This window comes from Galendromus occidentalis, unplaced genomic scaffold (genome assembly GCF_000255335.2).
Source record: "Galendromus occidentalis unplaced genomic scaffold, Mocc_1.1 scf7180000077516, whole genome shotgun sequence".
Taxonomy (NCBI): Eukaryota; Metazoa; Arthropoda; class Arachnida; order Mesostigmata; family Phytoseiidae; genus Galendromus; species Galendromus occidentalis.
Genome location: NW_003805504.1, coordinates 62421 through 84196, shown reverse-complemented (window position 1 = coordinate 84196; position 21776 = coordinate 62421). Strand labels below are relative to the sequence as shown.

The 21776-nt window shown below is 50.7% G+C and overlaps 3 protein-coding genes across 3 annotated transcripts; 2 read left to right on the top strand and 1 right to left on the bottom strand.

Moving 5' to 3' along the window:
* The first annotated feature begins 1190 nt into the window (after positions 1-1190).
* On the top strand, positions 1191-3788 carry LOC100898620 (vesicle-associated membrane protein 2). Its single transcript, XM_003747320.2, has 2 exons — positions 1191-1388; positions 3441-3788. Exons 1-2 carry the CDS (start codon positions 1296-1298, stop codon positions 3630-3632), a joined length of 285 nt encoding a protein of 94 aa, XP_003747368.1. The 5' UTR covers positions 1191-1295; the 3' UTR covers positions 3633-3788.
* A 683-nt stretch (positions 3789-4471) lies between these two features.
* LOC100898482 (Coiled-coil-helix-coiled-coil-helix domain containing 3) lies at positions 4472-6025 on the bottom strand. Its single transcript, XM_003747319.1, has 4 exons — positions 5861-6025; positions 5295-5414; positions 4988-5174; positions 4472-4794 (listed from the first exon to the last, which is right to left on the bottom strand). The coding sequence occupies exons 2-4, from the start codon at positions 5412-5414 to the stop codon at positions 4610-4612; spliced, it is 492 nt and encodes a 163-aa protein (XP_003747367.1). The 5' UTR covers positions 5861-6025; the 3' UTR covers positions 4472-4609.
* Positions 6026-7252: 1227 nt separating this feature from the next.
* On the top strand, positions 7253-15379 carry Vps50 (vacuolar protein sorting 50). Its single transcript, XM_003747339.2, has 14 exons — positions 7253-7347; positions 7804-7899; positions 8008-8447; positions 8593-8758; positions 8866-9170; positions 9290-9418; positions 9533-9674; positions 9792-9878; positions 10037-10111; positions 10239-10561; positions 10664-11432; positions 11563-11652; positions 11738-11949; positions 15343-15379. The coding sequence occupies exons 2-14, from the start codon at positions 7822-7824 to the stop codon at positions 15377-15379; spliced, it is 2853 nt and encodes a 950-aa protein (XP_003747387.2). The 5' UTR covers positions 7253-7347; positions 7804-7821.
* Positions 15380-21776: the final 6397 nt, after the last annotated feature.

Below are 21776 nucleotides of genomic sequence, written 5' to 3'. Positions count from 1 at the left end.
GTTGAGGGCGTCCGTGGGGGGCCGTCGCACGTTAGGACACAGTCTAGTTGGCATTCGCGAAATGGCGATACACGAAATCGCAATCTCTGTCTGGGGCTGCATGGAGAGTCTGGCTGGCACCGTGTCTTCGGAGAAGATCGGCATAAGAGAAGGTTACTAGAGGGAAGCTGCAAGGGCATCAATCCTCCTCGCCTGGGATTCCTACGCATTCCCAGTAATGGTGGAAGAGAGAGACCATGCCAGTCTCGGGAGCTCCCTGGATTTCTAAGCCTATCGTCTCGGAGTTCGACTTGTCGAGAGACACGCTTTTCTGAGAGCTGGGTCACGAGCGTCTTGTGGCTCTCTGACGCGGAATCGGATGATCTCCCGACCGAGCTCACTGAGGGTGGGCCTTATTTCGTCATTTGCTTCTTGAGAACCGCTCTATCTCCGGATCCATCAATCGAATCGTCATAAATGAGTTGAGGCTGCTCGATGCTACCTGGCGAAGTTCCTCCCGGAGATTTTCTGGTCAGCTCCTTTTTCAGAGACGCTCTTGAATCGAGCCCCCTGTGAAATTCTCGAATCGGAGCTCAAGAGCAGGGATCGCTGACTTGCTCCGCCCTCCCCCCGACCGGATACTTCCTGCGGTTGAGTGCGGTAGAATACTGGTCCATTAGTCCTGGAGGGTAGCTCCCGGGAAGAATGCGGTTTAACAAAGTCGATCGAGAGCAAAGATCGAGGCGTCGATTATTTTCGCAGCTAGCTCGCGGGATCGAGGCTCCGCGGTGATTGTAAACAATCAAATGCAAGTGCCGGTCGGGAGCGTGATGAGAGACATGTTATTATTTTCCTCCGACCCGGAACAGGAGGTCGCCCCTACGACTTCTCCGATCCGTCGGCGTCGGATCTCGCGGGCGCTTCCACGAAGTTCGGCGGAGCTGACGCTTTATTTGGTCAAGTGAAGCCCGGTCCCACAGAGTCCATCAGTCTGCTCCAAGATCAGCTTCAGAGCAATTATCTCAACCACGACCATTCACTTATTCCACCAGCTTCGAGGAGCTCACCAAGCCGCAACGAAATCCAAGTGGATCAACGCTGTGAAAACCACCACTATAAGGCAGTCAATGCGCCTCTCGCAGCTGTGTTGACGAGGTGGCAAGGGAGTCAAATATCTTACCCATGATAGCAGCACTGTGCGGCTCTGTGCTGCTGGAAAGCCTCGTCATTCTCCGCTGTTCGTTCTGCTCACCGTTCCGGATAGACAAACGAACGCACTAACGAAAATAGTTTCATAGTGTTCCAAACAACGCGAGATGGCTACGAGTGAATCGAACAATGATAAATTAGAGGAGGTGAAGCAACAGGTCGACGATGTCGTGGACATAATGCACGACAACTTGAAGTCGGTAAGATTTTCAGAAGTTCTTGAATACTGTAATCCCTGACTTGATCGGATCGATTCCCCACCGTTGCGCCCGTACTATCTCGGACACAATGATTCCTCAGCTTCGCCCGTTTTGTATTTCGGACAATTCTTAAGAGAGTCGGTGAGGTTTTCTGTTTAGTGAGTGTTTGAGTGTCGCTTCCTGCTCACCTCGACCGCGGACCTGAACTTCCGAAGGAAATGCTCCTTTCAGCGAGCGACGTGCGCGTTTTATGTCACCAAAGCCTTCCGGGAGAATTGAGCATTGTAACATGAGCACGTTCTTTCGAAATTGCTCCTCGTGGGGTGTTCCTCATCGAGCCGCAGTGTTTTCCGTTTGCTCCGAAGTGTTTCGGGACGCTTGTATGTAAAACGATTGCTCTTGAAAGCATGCGACGATGAGCGCGAAATCATTCGGTCTCGCTGCTGCTGTCAAATCCGATTCCGGTTCCGGGATCCGCGGAGCCAAAGGCCGCGCTCCATCCCGAATCCGAAGACCATTTCGCTCCCTCGGCGCTCCGGTGTGTATTCTGTTCGTGCCGCCAGCATTTTTATGCAGAGCTGCTCGTTCGCATGGGACTCCCGAGAATCGCGCTGTACGTCGACCGACGTCGATGTTTTTCCTCCGTATTTCTGTCTTTCGGCCTTGTCCGAATCGGATGCGCGGGCTCGCTGAGCGCTTCCAGCCCATGCCGTGAGACGTCGGTGTTCACAGTTTGAGTGACTAGCCGTGTATGAGTCAAAATTCCGTCGTCGGATACAGATAACCTGTAACTTACGCCCGTCACTCGCTCAGTCCCCTGTTTCCGCAGACTCCCTTTTTGGTGCCTTCGCTCGTGTTCAGGGTCCAGTAATCGGTTTTATTCGATGAAGAAATTCTAGAACGAAGCCCGCGTCAGCGGCATCTTCCTCCACTGTCTGAACTATTCTCGTCACATGCGTGATTTCTGTGAGCTCTGTTCAATCAATTATCCTTCTCTGGTGGTTCGGCAGCTCGGAGCGATCTAACTGGAGCGTGCTCTTGTTCTTAAATGACTCACTCTCAAGGTAAATATCTCATGTCATGAGCTTTAAACACGACCTTTAAATCCATTTTCTGCGAACAGCCCGCGACTGAATTGTCGGCATGATAAACTGCAGGGCTTCATTCCTAATCTCATTCGTCCCTGTGTAACTTGAATAGACGGTACCCGCGGATGAGTCAGTTCATCGTCTCCGCAGTGTATCAGTGTCTGGCAGCGAGCGACCTTCATGCTTATGTCCCACATGCCTCTGAGGCCACCGTGAATCTCGACCATCCACAGTCGTTTTATTAGCCTGAACTCAGTCTGCTGCACCGTGAGACTCCCACGAGCATGCCTCATTTCTTCACTCTAGAGACTCGGCGCCAATACATCAGCAATGGATACTCCGAAAGATCAAGTAACTTGATCCTGGAATTCTCCCATATACATAGTACTCGCCGAGAAAATGTTCCGAATGCCAGAGGAGTTCAGGCGGATCCTCGTCCACCGCTTCTGTGCGGCAGGGTGGGGCCACGACTCTCCGCGGCCTACTTTCGCGCTAATTTAGCGGAAGGAGAAGTCACGGACGCATGACGACTCCATTGTAGTTGACGACTGCCGCTCCTGCGTCCGAAAAGCTTGTATGAGGGCTCAAAAGGGGAACTTGAGCTAGCGTAAGCTCTTTTCAAGAACAGAGCATTGCCGCTATCTTGGTCCGTCGAAGGACCGGATTCCAGGGGGAGTTGGCTAGCGACACAAATCTTTAGTGACTTTCACTATACCGAGGGTTCCAGGGAGGGAAGGCGCAATGGCTGACCTTCCGAGCGCGATATGTGTATATTACCCACAAGAAATCTTCGTGATTGTGAGCGGGAAGGAAGCGGCGACGACGAGCTCCGCTGATCACGGATGGAGTAATCATAGAAAACGCTGTTTCCACCATCGCTCCACCGCCTCCGTCTGAATTCCCATCATCCGATGCTCCATGCAATGACGACTGGAAACTAGAGCATAGCTCTCCTCACTTGCAGGTAATGCAGCGTGGAGACAACCTGACCGATCTCTCGTCTCGAGCGGACCAGCTTGAAGAAAACGCGAAAGCCTTCGAGAAACAGGCCGTCACATTGAAACGGAAACAATGGTGGCAAAACATGAAGATGAAAATAATTCTTGGGATAATACTCGCCGTAATCATCGCAATCATCATCTATCTCGTTTTATAGAGGAAACATCGACGGGTCCAGGTCCCCGTGTAATCGATTCAGGAAAATGGAACGATATCTCTCTCCGCACAGGAATCATGCCCAATCGCGCTCGACGCTGAGAAAACCTCGGCCGCCAATTGTAAATAGGCTCCACCCCATTTCGAATAAAATCTCCGATGACTAAGAGAAAACGATTCCTCTCTTCCGGATCTAACACGATAACCGCACAACTTTCTGATTGCCTGTCGCCGCGGATCTCGATATCCGAGACATCCTCGACGGATGACCGGACTTGCGAAGATCCGGTGAGAAGCCAGGCCTATCGGCTTCCAAAGCTCGAGGAGAAGAGCAGGACCCATGTGAACGATACCTGGGGGTGGCTCATGAGGAGGGGATTGACGTTGTAGGATTCGTGCGCATGGCTCAGCACCCATACTCCGTTGAAGACTGTTTTAGTTTTCTCAATGTTCCACCACTATACTAGGATCTTACAGAATTCGAGAATGGTGGCGGAGACATATGTCTACGCTCACCAGACTTCGTACACCATGATTGTGATTTCCATCCAGGCGCGTGTTTCTATCAGGAACCACGGATCCTATTCTGAAAATGATACTGCAGTTCGTTCACAAATCGAATCCCCGCTTCGTCGGTCCTTCCGCCTTCGTGCAGACTCAGGGTGCCGAACACCCGAGTCGACATGTTCCGATCCTTCGACGCCCTAGCTCTGAATGAGTCAAGCCTGCTCCTCCGTCGGACTGTTGTTCACAGCTGAAATCCAAGCTCCTGGAAGTCGCCCACTGAGCGGTGATGCCGAGGAGGGTTTTCCGCCGAACCGAATGAGCTCGTGCGAATCCATTCGAATAAAAACTTTATTACCCTATACATTCTCACTCAACAAGACTGCACTCGATCTATACGGGCGTGTTGGCGCTCCTCTCAGCTCCTGATGGATCGTCTTTTCACAGAGTTCCGCGTCTTTGCATCGGGTGGATCTACCTCGCGGAGAGGTTGAGCCTGGTAGCACTCACACAATTCTGGAACGCAACCACCTCTCTCGAGCACTCCAGCGGCTTCTTTTGATTCTTCCTATAGCATTGCATGACAGCGTTCTGCGTGTTTTGGCACACAGCCTGATGACGGTCGCCAACATACTTCTGATGAACTTCGGCAACGCTCCCTGGAACAAGAGGATCCTGCTTGTCATTTCGGGAACGATGGGAGGAGGGATCAGATAGCATCGAATCCTTCGGAAATCGATGGATTTTCCGGGTGGGACCGCTCCCGGAAATCACCAGCGGATGGTCCACGCACAGGAACCGGACAAGTACATGGAAACTATGAACCACGAAGTACAGAATTTATGAACAGACCGGTGAACTTATCAGTTGCCAGTTTATAGAGCTGCTTGTTTTGATTTGCCAGATCGTCCAGTCGGCCCCTCCACTCTTGATCAAGTTTCTCCATATCTTGTTGGTGAGACCTGCCGCTCATTTCGCTATACGACGGATAGCCGGCAGCAGCAGGAGCAGGGCGCGATGGCGTTGCGGACGCCGCATTCTGCAGAATGGGAACACTCTCGTCATGAATCTCCGGAAATTCAGAGGGCACCCCGAGGGTATAACAGAATCCGAGAATGGGGATAAACAGGAGATAGATTCTCTCGGAATCGCCTCATACCATTGGCTGAGCCGAAGCTTGATTCTTGAGTCGTTGAGCAACATCGTCAGATATCGTGATGATGTCCGGACTGGTCTCGTTGATGATCGTCACTCTACGAGTGGACTGACTCCCTCCCATCTGAAATTCGATGAACGTTCCAGTTACTCGAGGCGGGTGCTCGTCTCAATCGAAGAATCGGACTGAGCGATATTGAAGGAGGCTATGAGGTCCTCAGTTACGTTCTTATCAAACCGGAGGAACTCTCTGTCAGGCGGCGTGAAAATCGGCTCCTGACTCGTGCTCGACAGATCCCGATTGATTGTGAGGTGTCCGACAGACCGGGCGGCTCTCCGTCGGAGGAATGATGAAGGCTCCAGAATTTCATCGATGACTTTATCGATAATCGCTATTATCGTCGTCAAAGAGAACAGATTCACTCGTCATTTTACTCCCCTAATCAGAAACCGAGTACTGGAATTCTGATGGACCGGCGAAGGGGTTCCCTACGCTCCCCATAGTCTCGCTGCGGCGAAGATAGCGCACGACGACTTCTGAATGATGAATAGAGCCTCGATCTTGCTTGCCTTTCAGAGTGAGATGTCGGAATCGAGCTCAGCTTCAGCGGAAACCTTCCAGTGTTTTGCTTCTGTATGGAAGAACAATTTCTGATTCCTCTCGAGTCTTGGAACGGAAAAAAATTATTTTCCCCGAACACAAGTCACCTCGAAGCGAAACCACTCGATGGTGTCAAAACCATCAAGCTCGATCCCAACAACCTTCGCGCGAGCGGTCGCGGGACACGCAGATCGAGCATGTGGCTCTTTCTGGGCGGAGCGGAGCCGACCTGCGCGCGCGGTTGCTCAGTCGCGATTCGCGATGCGACAATGAAAACGGTCTCTGCGAGTATTTACAAGAACGTTTTGACATGATCGATCCTTCTCCTGAGACAGCTGTGCCGGACGTCGAGAAGTAATACACGCCGTCGAGCGGCGAAGCCTCGAGGTCCTCGATGATTACTCTTCAGTCGAGTGGAGATGCGGACTGCATTGTCGAAGCCAACCCGTCAGGTCCCTCATTTCAAGTCTGTCATCCGATCATCGCTGCATGGGTCACTTTCAGGTCCACCGGGGGGCTTGATGTATGAAGCATACCCTGAGTCGTGGCTTAAGCGAAAGGTTTCTCAACTCCAGTCGGTAGATCGACGGCGTTGTCCTTCTGAGCGAAGGGGCTCGACTGAGACGTCGCGCCCGAGCCAGACGACGCATACCTATATGCATGAATGCATATATATTCAGCGTTGTCTGAAAGCTCAATCGAAAGACCCACTCTATGGGACACGGAATGAAGTTTCTACCAGCAGATGTGCGCTAAGCCGTGCACGTCAATTCTTTCGCCTGCCAGATCTTCCATCAGACAGATGCGGAAATAACGCGGCGCAGTGTTCTTGATATTCCGGGGACCACGGTGAGACCTGGGAGAATTTCAGCGCAAGGAGAACGGCGCGACGAAAATTTCTTGAGGAGCCTGCTCTAAAGTCCCCAATTTAGTGGCAGAAGCCCACGACCCAACATCTCATCACCGTCTCATTTCACGCCATATGAGAGGACTGATAGCGAGCTGCTGTGGGACTGCATTGAGGAGTTTCACAGTAGGTCCTGAGACCTGCGATTCCGGCATCGCAGCTATCCATTCGGAACCCCGACAAAGATCATCGACATCATTCTCTCCTGTCTCCCATCGACAGATTCCATCTCTGTAGGATTTAACCCCGCGATCTTTCTAAATGTGTTTCTTCGTTGGGTGAAGGATCTGCGATTTCGCGCTAGCTTGAGCTAGCGTCGAGTAGTGCGGGAATCACATCTCTCAATCATGCAACCTCACAAGCCGTCTCACACCTACACCGACTGAGTTTCTTCGGAAAGGGAGAGAGGGAAGCAAAATACTCAGACACGGATTTGAGTTGGACTGTCATTCCTGTGAGGTGGCAACTCCTAGGAATCCTGGAAGTGCAATACTGACCTTCTCGATCGAGCATGCTCCTGGAAGTCCCCTCCGTGGTCAGGACAGAAAGGTCAGAACTCAATCTAGAAGGCGACACCTGTCATGGGGGATTACGAAGGTTCCTATGAGATAGGTTTTCCTGGGGATGAATTGGCTCCTCGTTCCGAGAACGCGGGGAGTTCCAGGAGCTGGGCTCCGTAGCTCCAGGTTCAGCTCCTCGCTTGAGAGTTGTCCTCGGATAGATTCTCCACATGGGATCCCTTTCCCTAATTCGAACGTCTGGTCGTAGCTGCTCCTCATTGTATCTCGTCCCTAGGAATCTCTGTCCCCCGATTTGGGCGCTTGGGCTCTTTGTGTCTTCTGGGCCCCGAATTCGAAAAGCGCTCCGGGAAAAACCGATGGGAGAAAATTCCCCATCCCATACCCTCGAAACACATTCATACCATAGGTTATCGTCGTAAGTTATGAAGCCAGATCTACCGCTGTCCGTGGGTACTGTTCCTCACACAAATCACCTTTGTAACAGGCAACCCAGATTCTTATAATGGAACTCGGTCGGAGATTGAAGGAGGCTGTGAAGCCACTCCAGAAGTCTCCCCTAGTCCAGGAAATCCAGGAAAAGGTTCGTAAGTGAGATCGACGCTCCGGAAACCAATATATTTCGGGATCGGGCTGTCAATTGTGTTCGGGAAAGGACTCGGAGTAATTTTCGAGTTTTCTCCTGCTTCAGTTCCACCAACTCAGGAGTCCGAATTCTGAGGAAAGAGTTGAGCGTATCGATACCAATTATCTACAAGACACCATCGTACCTCAGAGAGTGGCCCTGAAAAATGCCCTCAAAGACCCAGCTGTCGAGGAAGCTCTTCTGGAATCGATAGATCCATCGTATTATAACGAAGACTTCGATGGCTCCTTATTCGAATTGCGGAGACTCCCGGAAAACTCGCAGCCGGAGTTGGTGAACATCAATCGGCAGGTACTCGAGAAGCAGCTCGCCGTCGTCACGAAGAAAGTATATGATCTTATCCTCGGGAAACAATCCGAGTACTCTGAGGAGATCGTTCACGTTGTCGAGCTTCAAGAGAAGTTGACTGCTTGTCTCGGACAATGTGTTGACGCTCGCAAAGCACTCGGACGCACCCAGGACGATTTCACGTTACAGAATATGAGGTTCGAATTAAATTATAATTCATTCAATATCAATTCAATTCATTGACGAAAGATTGGATTAGCTTCACCGTCGTGAAATGCGCTGGTTTCGATACAGCTCCCTGTTTTCCACCGGCAGCATTTAAATCGTTCCAACTGGTTTCAGAGTGCTCCGCTGCACTAGATGGCGGAATCTCCTGATGGACACGTTATCCAAGCTGTCTGTTATTAAGACCCTACAACAGACAGATATCAGATTGTACGAGCTTCTCGAGATGAGCGAATACCCAGCTGCGATTCGACTCCTTCTGGAGTGCCGGAAAGCTCTCCAGGTAACATTGGTGTTGTTCCCCTAGAAGATTTGCCACGGGAAAATACCGTCCCCCGGGTCACAGTGCTCTTCCTCCAAGGCTTACAATTCCTTTTCTCTCCCCTCCAGGACTATCAGCAATTCGATTGTATGAAACAATTGTCCTTGAAATTCGAGCGCACCTTGGAAAAAACGGAGCATCAGTTGGACTTGGCGCTATCGAAGATTTGCTTGGAATACAACGAGGAAGTCTACATCAAACTTTCGCTAGCTTTCACACTCATGGGCAAAGGACCAAACATCTTGAATCAGCTGCTCATGCATTATACAACCACTATCCACAATCTTTCCCTTGTTCTCGTTGCTAAATACGGCAACGGAGAACCCGGCAAAAAACAGTATCAGGATCTCTGTGGAATGGTCAACGAAGAGAAGTCAGTCTACACCGATGGATATTCTCGTCATTCGTGCCGTTGAGCTCCCGAATGCCTCCCAAATTCCGGAGGTGCCGTGAACATCTGGCTCATGTCTGTACTTTTTTGTCGAATTCCAGGTACTCAGAGTGTCTCCGAGAACTGGCGCGAGCTTTTTTCAAACTTATGGTCAGTTACAGACAAGTGTTAGAATATCACGAGAGAACAGCGAAAGACGAAGACAGCGAGAAACTCTCCGACGACGAATGGTGCGTGTAAATCCGGGATCCGATCCGGAAATAATCCATTGAATAAGTCTTGGATCTAGAGAACAATCTTTCCAATAGAATTTGAAAAAGAGTGATTTGTGTGCCGCTATATAGCGAGATGGTGAATGGCGATTCAGCACTGGAGAAGAGCTCAACTCCTAGCCCGGCTCCCGGGGCTGTCAGACATCCTCTGGCCGACTCAGACGATGATCAGAGCAGATCTGGATCATCTTCCGTCAACAGCACTCCGGTGAAGGTAAAACATTTGTTTCCCGGAACGGTTCTCTCCTTGAAACTCCGTGTCAACTATCTAGGAAAATGATCCGATCCTCCCCCACTCCCCTATCATAACTCCATCGCGCATTTTGAGCAGGAAAGGGTTGGTGAGAAAAGCCTAGCACGCCAGAAACTGAGAAATGGTTTGCATCGCCTGTGGCTGGACATGCAACAGAAGTTCAAGGTGAGCCCCCACGGCCGAGATCAGAAATTCGCCCGATCAATCGGGAATAATGATCGTCGATCGAGCTCCGGAAATGTACCTCAGCCGGAAGCTGCCCACAATCGTGGAGCCCTGAGCCGCCCAAGACTCATTGACTCTAAGGAGACATTTTTTTCAAGGTACTCCTGAGCTCTTTCTGCTGGCAAACCATCGCGGAATTCGACAAATTCATCGCAGTTCTCAACATAACTAAGGTAAGGCAGGCTGCTCTCCCGATGAGAAATTGCAACAATAGCCAAACTTCGAAGGTGGAGGAAAAAATTCTCGATATCGAGCGGGAGCGAACCGAAGTATTCTCGAGCTCGATTCGCAATTCCCCAGGTGATGATTCAAGTTGGTGAAGTCTTTTGCGAGCAATCGCAATGCAGTGCAGATCTCGAAACCAGCGCGGAAGACCAATGTCTGCGCTATTTCTACTCGTATCATGGCCAAAGTCTCGCCACTCTCAAGACCTACCTGGAGCACGAATCCTGGGAGTTGATGCCAGTCCGGGATAGCTTCTCGTTGGACAACCTGCACGAGTTCTGCTTTCTCCAAAGCACCAAGGAGCCTTCCGCTACGCTGAGATCTATCCCCGATCGGGAAATTGTCTTCAGCCCCGAGGCTCAGGATCCTTTCGAGAGCGAGCTGCCCCGCGTTCCCAGGTGAGTTTTCCCGCAGAAGCTGCGGGGCTTTCGCTCATTTCTATGACCTCGCCCCATTCCGAATGGTAGTTTGCGGCATCAATCGTCTCATTGCCTCCACAGCGACCTCGATAATTCGATATTCGAAGATGAGGGCGAGGATGACGAAGAGGATGAAAGGAAAACTCACACACACCGATTTCCGCGGCACGCGATGACCAACACTTCCCTGACGATATTCCGACTCCTCGGACGATACCTGAATATGATTGCAGCCCTCGGCGGCGGCCAGGTCGTGACTGCGCAGGGTTTGAGCTCTGTGATAAACCTTTTCGAGTTCTACTTGCACACGATTTTTGTCCATTTCGCGTCCGAGAACACCGAAAATTTCCCGTGGTGCCTCAGTCCGTCGAGTCGAAGGACGCTCCTCCGAATAGGAGAATCTCTAGTTGAGAGCATCGATGCCAAAACACCTCTACCAGCTCTGACCCCTCTGCAAGATGGCAGCTTCAACATGTTCAACATGCGTAAGCGGGTTGCTGCTTGCGAGAGCCTCACGTTTCTGTCGGCACAGCTCCAGCTACTGCTGCCGCAGGTGGACCCGCAGATGGCCGAGAAGTTGGACCAGTTCACAGCTGATATTGAATGTGCTCAAGAGATGTACCACTCCGTGTACCTCGCAGTGCCTTCCAGATTTCTTAATCTGCCCCAACTACTCGACGGCATGTTCAGCGTCAATTGGGATCTGAAAGATATCCAGACGCAGCATAGTCCCTATGTCGACTCCTTACTCACTCAGCTCGTCATTCTCGAGGAAACTCTCTATGAGAGCTCGATGCCAGAGGGAGTTATTAGGAATTATTGGATAGTCACGCTGCGTCTATGTTCTCAGGTGAGTGATGATATGGGTCATTTCTCTCCGGTGCCGAAGAATTCGGCGGTTTTCGAGGGTGGGACGGGCTCATGACTAGACGGAGGCGTTCCGCAAGCACGAATTCCGATCCGTAAACGTACGTTTTCAGGCATTCATCGAGGGTTTCTCGAGTGCCAAGAAGTGCTCAAACGCCGGTCGGGCACTGATGCAATTGGATCTGCAACAATTTCTTTCGAAAGTAAGTCCATTGAGGCATTGGGAGTGGATACTGCAGAACATTCTTTGAGCTTACGAGCCAGACCATGATGTTTTTTGAATTCCAGGTTGAGCGGATGCGTGTGAAAATGAAGCCTATCCCCGACCAAGCGCTCGTGGAGTCGCTCGTGAGAGCGTACTACCTTATTGACAAACCTCTCGAAGATTGGCTCCTGCAGAACATGCAGTATTATTCTAAGAAACAATTAACTGGTTTATTGAACTCAATGAGCCACTTGAATCGGAAGTCCCGCCAAAATCTCATCCAGATGATCGAGGAACGATGACAGCGCTCGGAGGGAATAGATCTGACGTATAACGAATCGTGAGATAGTAGGGATAGCGAGATGTCCATTTTCGGTCCTGACGCTGTGATTCTCGATCCTTTTGTATGGAAGATGAGCTTCCCCTTCGGGACGGATCCATTTGCACTCTGAATTTGAGCGATTATGACCTAAATCTCATTGTAAAAATCGGTAGTTTGTCGAATGATGCGAGCGATGCCCCTGAGGGTTTCGAGTGTCCGATTCGAGAAAGACGGATCGTATTCCTCTCGGGAGTCCATTCAGTTCAAAGTATCTTTAATTTATAGATGAATAGCTCACGACAGACATCTGAAGTTCCTCGCGATAGACGGTTGATTAAGGACACACCGCGTAGCCTTGATTCGAGACAGAACTTTTTTCATGACGGGATCTTGAGCAGTGAATGCGTCTCAGCATATTGTCGCGCTTCTCTTTCCCATCGCGAACTTCCTCCACTGGTGATCGAATAGGCGTCCGGGACGTCGATTTCGAGTGAAATCCTAAATCAGTTATCCTTATCATACTGCCCCAGTGCAATGGAAACTCGACATGCGAATTGATTTTGGATCATGGATGGTGTGTATGGGTTCCCTCGCCTGAAGCAAACGGCTGTTCCCCGAGCCGATCGCAATAAACGAGCCGGGAAGAAATCTGCGATTTTCAGTAAGCCAGAGCACCGATGCGATTGTGATGGTTCCCATTCGTTCCGTTAGCTATAGAAATCCTCTATTTCTGCGGAGCTTTTCTTCCGGAAAAGATACAATTTATTACATTATTCATCCGATGTGAATCCAGGCTCGGAACATCGGTATGATATCCAGCTGCGTTCGTCTCAGATAAAGCTATATGATGCTCCTCACAGGCGGCTTAGAGACGGCGAAGGAAATAATTCTTTGAGTTACACTGTACAGGATCATTATTCCGCGACTCAAAATTCCAGAGCGGCGCTGCTTCCAGCGGAAACCCGATCACAGCGGCAGCGAGGCCGAGGCATGGTTTTTGTGCGTTTCATTCGCCGGAAATTCAGTGCAGACCTCGCGTGAAATTTCCGGCGGGCCAGACTGTTAGTCTCCGCGAGATTGCCTCGCGTCGAGCTTTAGTGACAGGGTCTCAAGCGGCTCTTCCGAACAGAGTTTGACTCAGGGACGATGTCTTCCAAGCCAGTATGCTTGCAGCGAACCAGCTGATTATCACAGATACGACAAGCCAAACAGCCCCCAGCGGATACAGACGGAAAACTGCGAAGCCGAAAAAGATCGAAACCGTCAAACAGCCGAACACATCGAGAGCATTAATCCAAAATTGTGAAAATTCGCTCCAGTGACACAAAATCGGGATCGATGTCAGGATGACGCTTCCTCTGAGACAAGACACGATTCTCCGGAATAAACCGAAAGAGATGTGGTAGCTCGAATCGATGCTCTTGCACAGCCAAACGAGACTCCCCAGAAACCTTCCTGAACTCACAACTAAACTGAACCAACACGGAGCAGCGACGAACAACATGACGAGAGACACGCAGCGACTGAATTCATAGAAGAGGAAGAAAGCAAAGTACATGAAGGGCATGTCTCTGCGCGGACTCACGAATTCGAAAGAGAAAATTCTTGAGCAAGCGTAGCTCGAATTCAGCAAACTAGTCGTCCACGTAATCAGGAGCCATTCCCACATAGGAGACGCCAGGGATAGATTCAGAGATATACTGAGGAGCGTATGACCCTGCAAAACCAATTGCGGAAGGGTTTCGAGCAGAACTTGAGAAGAGTAAATGAATACTAAGTCTTCACGAATAGTGAAATAACGTATAACTTCTCTGAATTGGATCTCTGCTGGTTTCCTCTTGAATTTGAAGCAAGTGTGGAGCTGACGCAGCATTATTTGTACCGGTAAGACGGGCAGGATGGTATAGAATGGAATGAATAACTTATTGCTCACGTATGTACACGCTGTCCGGAAGGCTACTAAATGAATGAATCCGAGGGTCATCAAACACTTCAGTGAAGCCCACCAACGTGAATTATTATCTCGGTGGCTCAAATTTGATAGCTCCAAGTAGAACAAGACCGCAAACCAGTCGGATAGAATGTCAGATACAAAGAGAAGTATCGCTGCTACTTGCTCGAGAATATCCCGCCAACTAAGCTGTTTCGAGAAATGAGCGGTGAGTATTAGCTTTACGTCTTTGACTATAGCTGCGGTTATCGCGATTTGGTCGGAGATTAGTTTCGGACTGTCCAAGGGCATACGCGGAGACAGGGTCACTTTGAGAACGAACTTGAATTCATTTTTGAAGCCTTTTAGCTCATTTTCAAAGTCTTCGCGATTCTCCAGCTTCTGACAACAGTAGCCAGTGTTGAAGGTCGAGGCCAGCTTGTCCAGCTCCCTGTAAAGACTCAGGAGTTTCTGCGTCTCGTGGGCCGTGAAATCGCTGGTGTCGATGCCGCAGGCCGCCTTCGTGAAATACTGCTCAAGTGAGTCCAGCTCGTACGTGAGCGCTCGCAACTCAGTTCTGATGATATCCCAACGTTTGCTGGGCGACAAGATGCCCATACTGGGAGAAGCCGGTTCCAAGTTATAGCTCCTGCTCCCTTCATCCTTGGACCTGGAAACGGTGAAGAAGTCTCCGTCTAATTCGAATGAGAGGGAATTTCCTGACGGGTTCATCAGTCTCGATCGAGGGATGATGTAAGTTAGTACGATTCGCAAGTCTGGAAAACAAATGCTCCCAGACTCGATTCTCAATTCCAATGTCCAGTTTCCCAGCTCCAAGTTTCAATGAGGATTTCTAGGGAAATCAATGCGATAGTCTCTGTTCTATCAGTTCCATATTTGCAAGAGAATCGCTGAAATCTTTAAGAGACGCGATTTCTTCGAATTGGGAGTGGTAGACGTTCCAAGACTGCTAGAAAGCGAAGCAGCGGCCGGGAATTCCTGACCGGAGGAGCTAGATCGTCCATCCCGCTCTTTCGTCCACGGGGATAGAAACATCCATACTCAATAGAGAGGATGGGACCGCTGCGGGGCTGCTCGAGAGAGAAGGTCGACCTTCCGTCCGGCGGTTCCGTTCGGGTTGAAGAGTCACATGATCGGAGAAGTAATCTACTCGAAGGAAGACAAACCTCGACTCCCTTTCTTCCACTTCTTCCGTTTCATCGGGAACAAGAACTGTATCTTCCTTCTTTTGTAACATCAGTGACGTTCACTATGGCTTGGGAGTTATTACTTTTCCGCAACTGTTGACCAGCAGAAATGTTCTGCCCGAAAACAACACAACAGCGGCGCGCACCCTCTCCCTAAAACATGAACGTGGAACACATGTACCAAAGTAGCACCAGACAACAGACGACCAATTTGGCGACGCGCGTCGCGCTCCTCGGTTCTCCGAGCAGGGGAAACCGAGTCTGAAAGTTCCTTAAATTAATGTCGCGATGACGACAATCGTTGGTATGAATCAGTCTTCGCTCTAGGTTGGTCGGTGACTAGACTGACATTTGTCAACGCAGCACAGTATCGTCCGATTTCAGGAGTGGATTGTGGTGAGCGTCACGTTCGCCTCCGGGAATGCGCGCCGCAGATCTGTGCTCGACTCCCAGCCTCGTCTGGAATGGAAATTTTTTCCACCGCTGGAAATCACAGCTCGAACCCGATGAGACCTCTCTCGAACACACGTGAGCGGTCCTAGAGACTGAGACTTTTTTTCTCATAAGATCCCTCGTTGCGGAGACCCGTCTCCGACGCTCCACGGAACCTCATGCGGAGTTCATGGAAACCAAAAAACTGCCTCGAGCGAAACCGTTCTTGGGAGTTTTCCCGGATGAGGAGAACTCCGAGAGCCCACTCGAGAGGATTCCCCTCTCCGGCGCGTCACCTCCACCTTTTAGCATCGAACTCCGTGTATCGCTAAGACCAACTGGAGGAACATAAATGTGAAACCCCACGTCGATCCGACAAATGCGTAGAACGCCGGCCCGACAAATGCATAGAATGTCGGCCATTCCAAGGGAAAGTACGTCCTCGCGCAAAACTTTGTGGGGGAGCAAGTCGATTTCATCTTGAAATGACGACTCGGATTGTGGGGAACAGGCGACGGCTCGTACTGCTCGATCGGGTCTGTGTGCATCGCGATGCTCTGGACCACGACTTATGCCGATCGATTAGTCACGGGAGCATGCTTTGTTTCGCGCAAAAGAATCGCTTTCTGCCTGAGGTCAAAAATATGCGCCGGAGCGGAGGTATCGTCTTCATCCAGCGGCCGTTCGTGCCAGGAACTCCTTTGGAGGAAAAGAGCTGACGACTTCGGTAGGCTCTCGTGAGTGAGAGAGGCGCTATTTGAGTATTTCCAGGGTGAATGATCGACAGGTAACTTCAGCTTCGGCGGCCAGTAGCTTCAAGGGATCAATGGAAGGATGCCGATCGGGGAGGGTAGCTGAGTGGAGGGAATCGAGTGTCGGGATCCACGTAACTCCACGTTCTCGATCCCGGGATAGTTGGATCGGGCACTACCTCTTGTTATTTCAGTCATATGACCTTTCAAGCGCGATCGATGCCTCCGAGTTCCCTCTAATGGCAACCGAGGTTTATACGATAGTAATGGGCAGAAGAGTTATGGCCGAGTGATTCAACCGCGACGCTCGACTAGATGACCGTCGTCGAGAGCCGCCGATTATCAGCCAGGAAAAGAGTGTACCTCATGCGATAGCCTGTACGCTCGAACGATCGACGCTTCTGCGATACTTGGTCGCATGAGAACCGGATATGATCTCGATCCACGTAGAGGCGCAAGCTGAGCGGGAGAGTTGAGTTGAGGAAAGAGCAACTCTTAGTCATTGGCATCACCGACTCGTTTACTTAGCTTCCTTCGAAACAAAATCTCATGCTCTTTTCCTCGTCGAGGGCAAGTTTTGACCGAAAATACTGTGACATCGTCACGACGTGGTCTCTCCGAAATCGTCAACTCAATTTGCAACAGTAGGTGTGCTTGGAAACTTGCGGAGGTGGGGGCGGGGGAGGCCTCAGACCGTTTATGAATCGGGGGTCGCAGCCGAAAAACTCGAAACTGAAATCAGGAGGGTGTTCTCGAGCTCACCATCGAGGCTTCGAAAGAGAATAGTAGAGGAAAGTGGAGTCAGAGACACTGGGGCTTTCACTAGGAAGGAGGACAAATACCCACTTTTCAGTTTTCGGGAGGACCGGGAGGATCGGCATTCTCGGTCCTTTCGGCCACAGTTTCGGGAACAAGTTCCCCTTTGGACCGAATTTCCATGCAGGTCGGGCATTGCTGTATTTTGCGTACGGTCCTGGATACGGAAACGCACCAGGAATAAAATCGGTTGAGATCCCAGGACCGATGTTCGATATCCCATAGCCAAGACCGGACAAGAAGGAATCGTCTCTGAATTCCTGAAAGTACGAGTCGAAGCCCGAGCTCAAATGGTAGCTCAGATCATCTCGCTGGCCCCTTCCTGATCGCGATTCGAAAGACAATGTGAGGCTGTCGTCATCTTCGTCTCGGCGCCGAACTTTGCGGGGATTCTTCCGCCGTACAGAAGTTTTCTTTGCTTTTCGTTGCGCCTTTCCCTTAACTGAAATGTAAGCGTCTCATTGGGTGTCAAGCTTATTTCGTATTGCTCACAATGGTTTCTCGGGTTGACGCGAGATGCAAAGTGGCGCATAACGCGAATGGCTTGCCTTTGGGTTCTGGCATGAGAATTCTTCAATTTTGTTCAGATTCGACGTTCGACGGGGATATGTGGGTTCCAGTATACTGCTAATCAGTCGTGTCTTCAGGGGTCAAGTTTCGGTAGAATCGGGGGAACTCTCCATTGGTAGGAACCCACCGCTTCGTTGTTCACTTTTCTTCTCTGGAGCGGGGGTCCACCGAGGCGGTCGCGTGTTTAGTCGTAGAGAGAAGAAGTGACGCACACCTTCATAGTGACTTTCTGTGGAATCATCGCCTCAGAAAGAGGTCAGTCATTGTTCCGTATGCAACCTTTTTAAGTATAGTTCGTGACGACCATCTTCGTTGGATCGATGTTTTCCCGCAGGCTACCCGACTCCTGAGATCGGCGTCTTTCATATCTTCCTAGACTCATCTCATACTGTTGCGTCTCCGCCTCGGGGCCATATGGGGCTCTAGCTCTCCTCCTTCCCCCCAGGATCTTGTTTCCTTAAGGTGAAATATAGGAACGGGTCGCCATCACGGAATCCAAGAACCACACAGATCCGGGTCCATCCCCCGTCCCGGGAAAAATTCTGGGTACGCCTCCGATCTCATAGGGTGCAGAGCGAGAACCTCCTTCGTATCTCATCGTCGAAATTCGTCCAGCGTCTCATCATTGCTTTTCCTCTCGATTGAGGTCTAGCTGCGGAAATTCCCTTTCCGAGGACTGAGGTTGAGCGGTCGGCTCACGATGGCAGGGACCATAGCTGATGGAGGTGTCTAAGGATGATGATGTCTCTGCCTAGTCCCGAGGAGCTCTCGCGGATCGGACGATGTTAAGTAATTCTCCACGGTTCGGGCTCGGCTTCGTGGGATTATTGTTTCCCCATCCAATCACACCGGAATAATACACAATTTATGCGGAACCTCCTTCCCATAACGAAATCGCGTGCGTTGCGGAAATTCTGCTGTTCTCTCTTCTCCCTCCACGGCCTGACCGATCGAAGGATTGGGACGCTTATGCAACTTCACGAACGTGCGTACCGTTCGTAGAGCCAAAGTTTGGTGGAATGAGAGACCTCTGCCGTGGGACAACCATGAACCATACGCCTTAATATTCAGCGAATCCGAAGCGCGAACATGTCTGTCGATTACCGGCGAATCAATGGTGATTCAAAGAGCCCGGTCGAAGCAAGACGGGTCATCGGCATAGGAGACGGGTCGACGGACCGCGTCTCGCACCGACGCAGTCGAGGAGCTGGACTTCTCTCTACGAAGGTTTGCCCTCCCACCTCCCACTAATCGATCCCTACTCGTTTTCGATCAGGAACTCACTGCTACGTAATCTCCGGGGGGAATTCCCCCGAGTTCCATTCCTTGCCGCCTTCCCCTCGATGAACGCAACTGGGCATACGGAATATGCCTTGCGCACGCCAGCCTTGTCGGGGAGAGCTTCTCATGTTCTCCAACCCTCCATTATATTTAGGCGGCGCGGAGTAATCCTGATCACAATCTCTTCTGAGAAAAAAACGACGCTGTGCTCAGGTCAGCTCAGCCTTCCGACCGAACTACCGAACGAGTCATGGAAGGCGCAGGCTTAGTCAACGATGTGCTGCAAACTTCGAAATCGGATGTTCTCAAGATGGGCGCTGCCAAGGTAGGCGCTCTCGTGTCGGACGTTGTCAAGTTGGACATTCCCAAATCGGATATTACTCAAGCGATGCCTTCGGATACGAAGTCCAAAAGTACTCCCTCGAAAAATTTGTCTTCAGCCGCACCGGACTCGAAAGAGAAGAATGCTCTATCGCAACAGAAGTACAACTTCTTCGCGAAGTTGGCCTTGTTCGTCTTGATCATTATGACACTAGTCGCGGCGGTTCAGTACTATGTTTCGTACCGGGCCTCACAGGCTTTGAAAAGCCGAGGGAAGTGTCCGAGTTCGGGCCATGGTTTTTTGACGGGCTTTGCGGGGAGGATCGGCGGACACCTTCTGAGTAAATATGTCAACTTTCCAGTGGCGGAAAACCTTCCAGAAGAAGGTTGCTGGCGGTTGCTATGGAGCCTCAATGGCGGAGCACTTTCATAGCAAGCTCGACCATCGTCTCGGCGTCTCGGGTTCGATACCAGCCCGGGACCGTCTTTTTCAGAGAATTTTCTCCTTTTTTTGGTTCCATTCTTCATTTATCCGGTATTCCGTTCATTCCCCATCAGGAGATCGGGGAAAATGATGAGTATGAAGTCAGACGACGTTTCGGTGCGTATTGATTGACTAGATGCTCGATGTCGATCACGATGAGAATTGAAATAGTATTGCTTCTCGCATCATGGATAGCCGTTGAAAGATGGCTCTGCGCCATCCGCATTTGAATGCTCGCGATGTCGTACAGCAAGACCGTCGACGCCAACTTGTGAGGCAGTCTCCAGCGTTCCGGGTGCGATGTACTTTGTACATATTATACATAGCTTTCCTCCGAGAGTTTCGCAGGTACGTCTTGTATAGAGAGTCGCAGGATTTATTCAATACAACTTTCGAGATCAGGAGACTATTGGCGTGACAACTTATTTCAAAACCTGCACAGAGGTTCCATCGGCTCTCGATCGTGCGAACGTGCGCACTTCGAAAATGTGCAAATATGTGTGTTTCCCGTCGTTGGATCGGAAGCAGCCTCCTCCTCGCATTCCATTCAGGGCTGACCTTCACCGTGCCCGTGACTTTGTCCAACACTTCTCGCGCGGACCGTTGGAGTACGTTAGAGCCCGATGGGCTTTAACGCTTTCGTCTCCAGGGTCTGCGCTTCTCTCGGGCGATCATTCGCGCAGTTGACTCTGATCTTCGACCTGGGTGAATTATTTCTGGCAGACTACGAAGTTACACTCACGACAAACGCCCCAACGATTATAAGGAACATCCTGACTTCGACAGTGGTTCATTTTTGTCAGGCATCGGGGTCTTCACCGGCGGAATTCCTGTCCGGCGCCGATCTGACCTCTCTGACGCCCGGTGACGAAAACCTTGTAGCATTCATCGTGCAGCTCTTGGAAAATCATGCAAATTTGAACGACCCTTTGTTGGTCGATTCGTCGGACGAGAGCGATGTTGACGTCATGGAAGACCAGAGGCAAGAGGGCGCGGAGAGAGAAGACTGTGATTGGGAGGATAACGATCAGTACCCCGAGTCAGACACAGATCTCGATTATAGGCCGGTTGAGGGGCATGAGCCTGATGAGGGATGTCGGCCCTCATCGATCTCACCATCAGATGAGAACGTTATAGTTTTCAGTCAAAACACAGCGGTGTCGATTGATCGCGTGGGGAGAGCTCTCTCCTTTTACCGAGGTTGCAAAAAAGGCACTCGAAGTCTGAAATCTATGAACGAAAAGCACAGATTCATTAAGGATAAACACGACCTCGAGAAGCTCCGAAAGTTCGAGAAAGATAAGGAGGCAGTCATCGATCGCAGGAATCAGATGAAAGTGCTCACTGAACGCCTCCGAGAGCAGGTTTTTGACAAATTGGAATCTGGCATCTCCTTACATGACAGAAACCTGCAAGAGATGGCCCGCGGGTATAGTCGAAGTATGGGTGTGCGGAAGTTCAGTGCCTCCTTGAGCTGGGTCAAACGCTTCCGGAAGAAAAACCGCATAGTATCTCGCAGAATCACAAACATCGTAGGAACGGAGAGGAAAGCTCGAAAGTTCGTCTGCGACTTCCGCGCACTCGTCGAGGCAGAGTCGGTCGGACTCGACGCTATCGTCAACGCCGACCAATCGGGATTCACCAAGCAGCTCTATTCAGCGCGCTCGTTCGCCCCGAAAGGTTGCAGAAATGTCGAGCGCTCGGTTCAAGCTGTGAGCTCAACTACGCATTCCTACACCGTACTTCCGATAATCTTCGCCGACGGCAGGTTAGCTCCGAAATTATTCGTGGTGCTCGCAGAGTCCAACGGAAAATTTCCTCGCGACTTCACGAACCCTTCGACAAATCTGGTGGTGGAGTGCCATGAGTCGCATATCATGACGAAGCAATTATCCGAGGAATGGCTCACCGAATGCGTCTTTACACAAGACATGCCCGAGAAACTCGTCCTGCTTCTTGACTCTTGGCATGTTTCAAGGACCATTCGACAATCAGGAGCCTCGTGC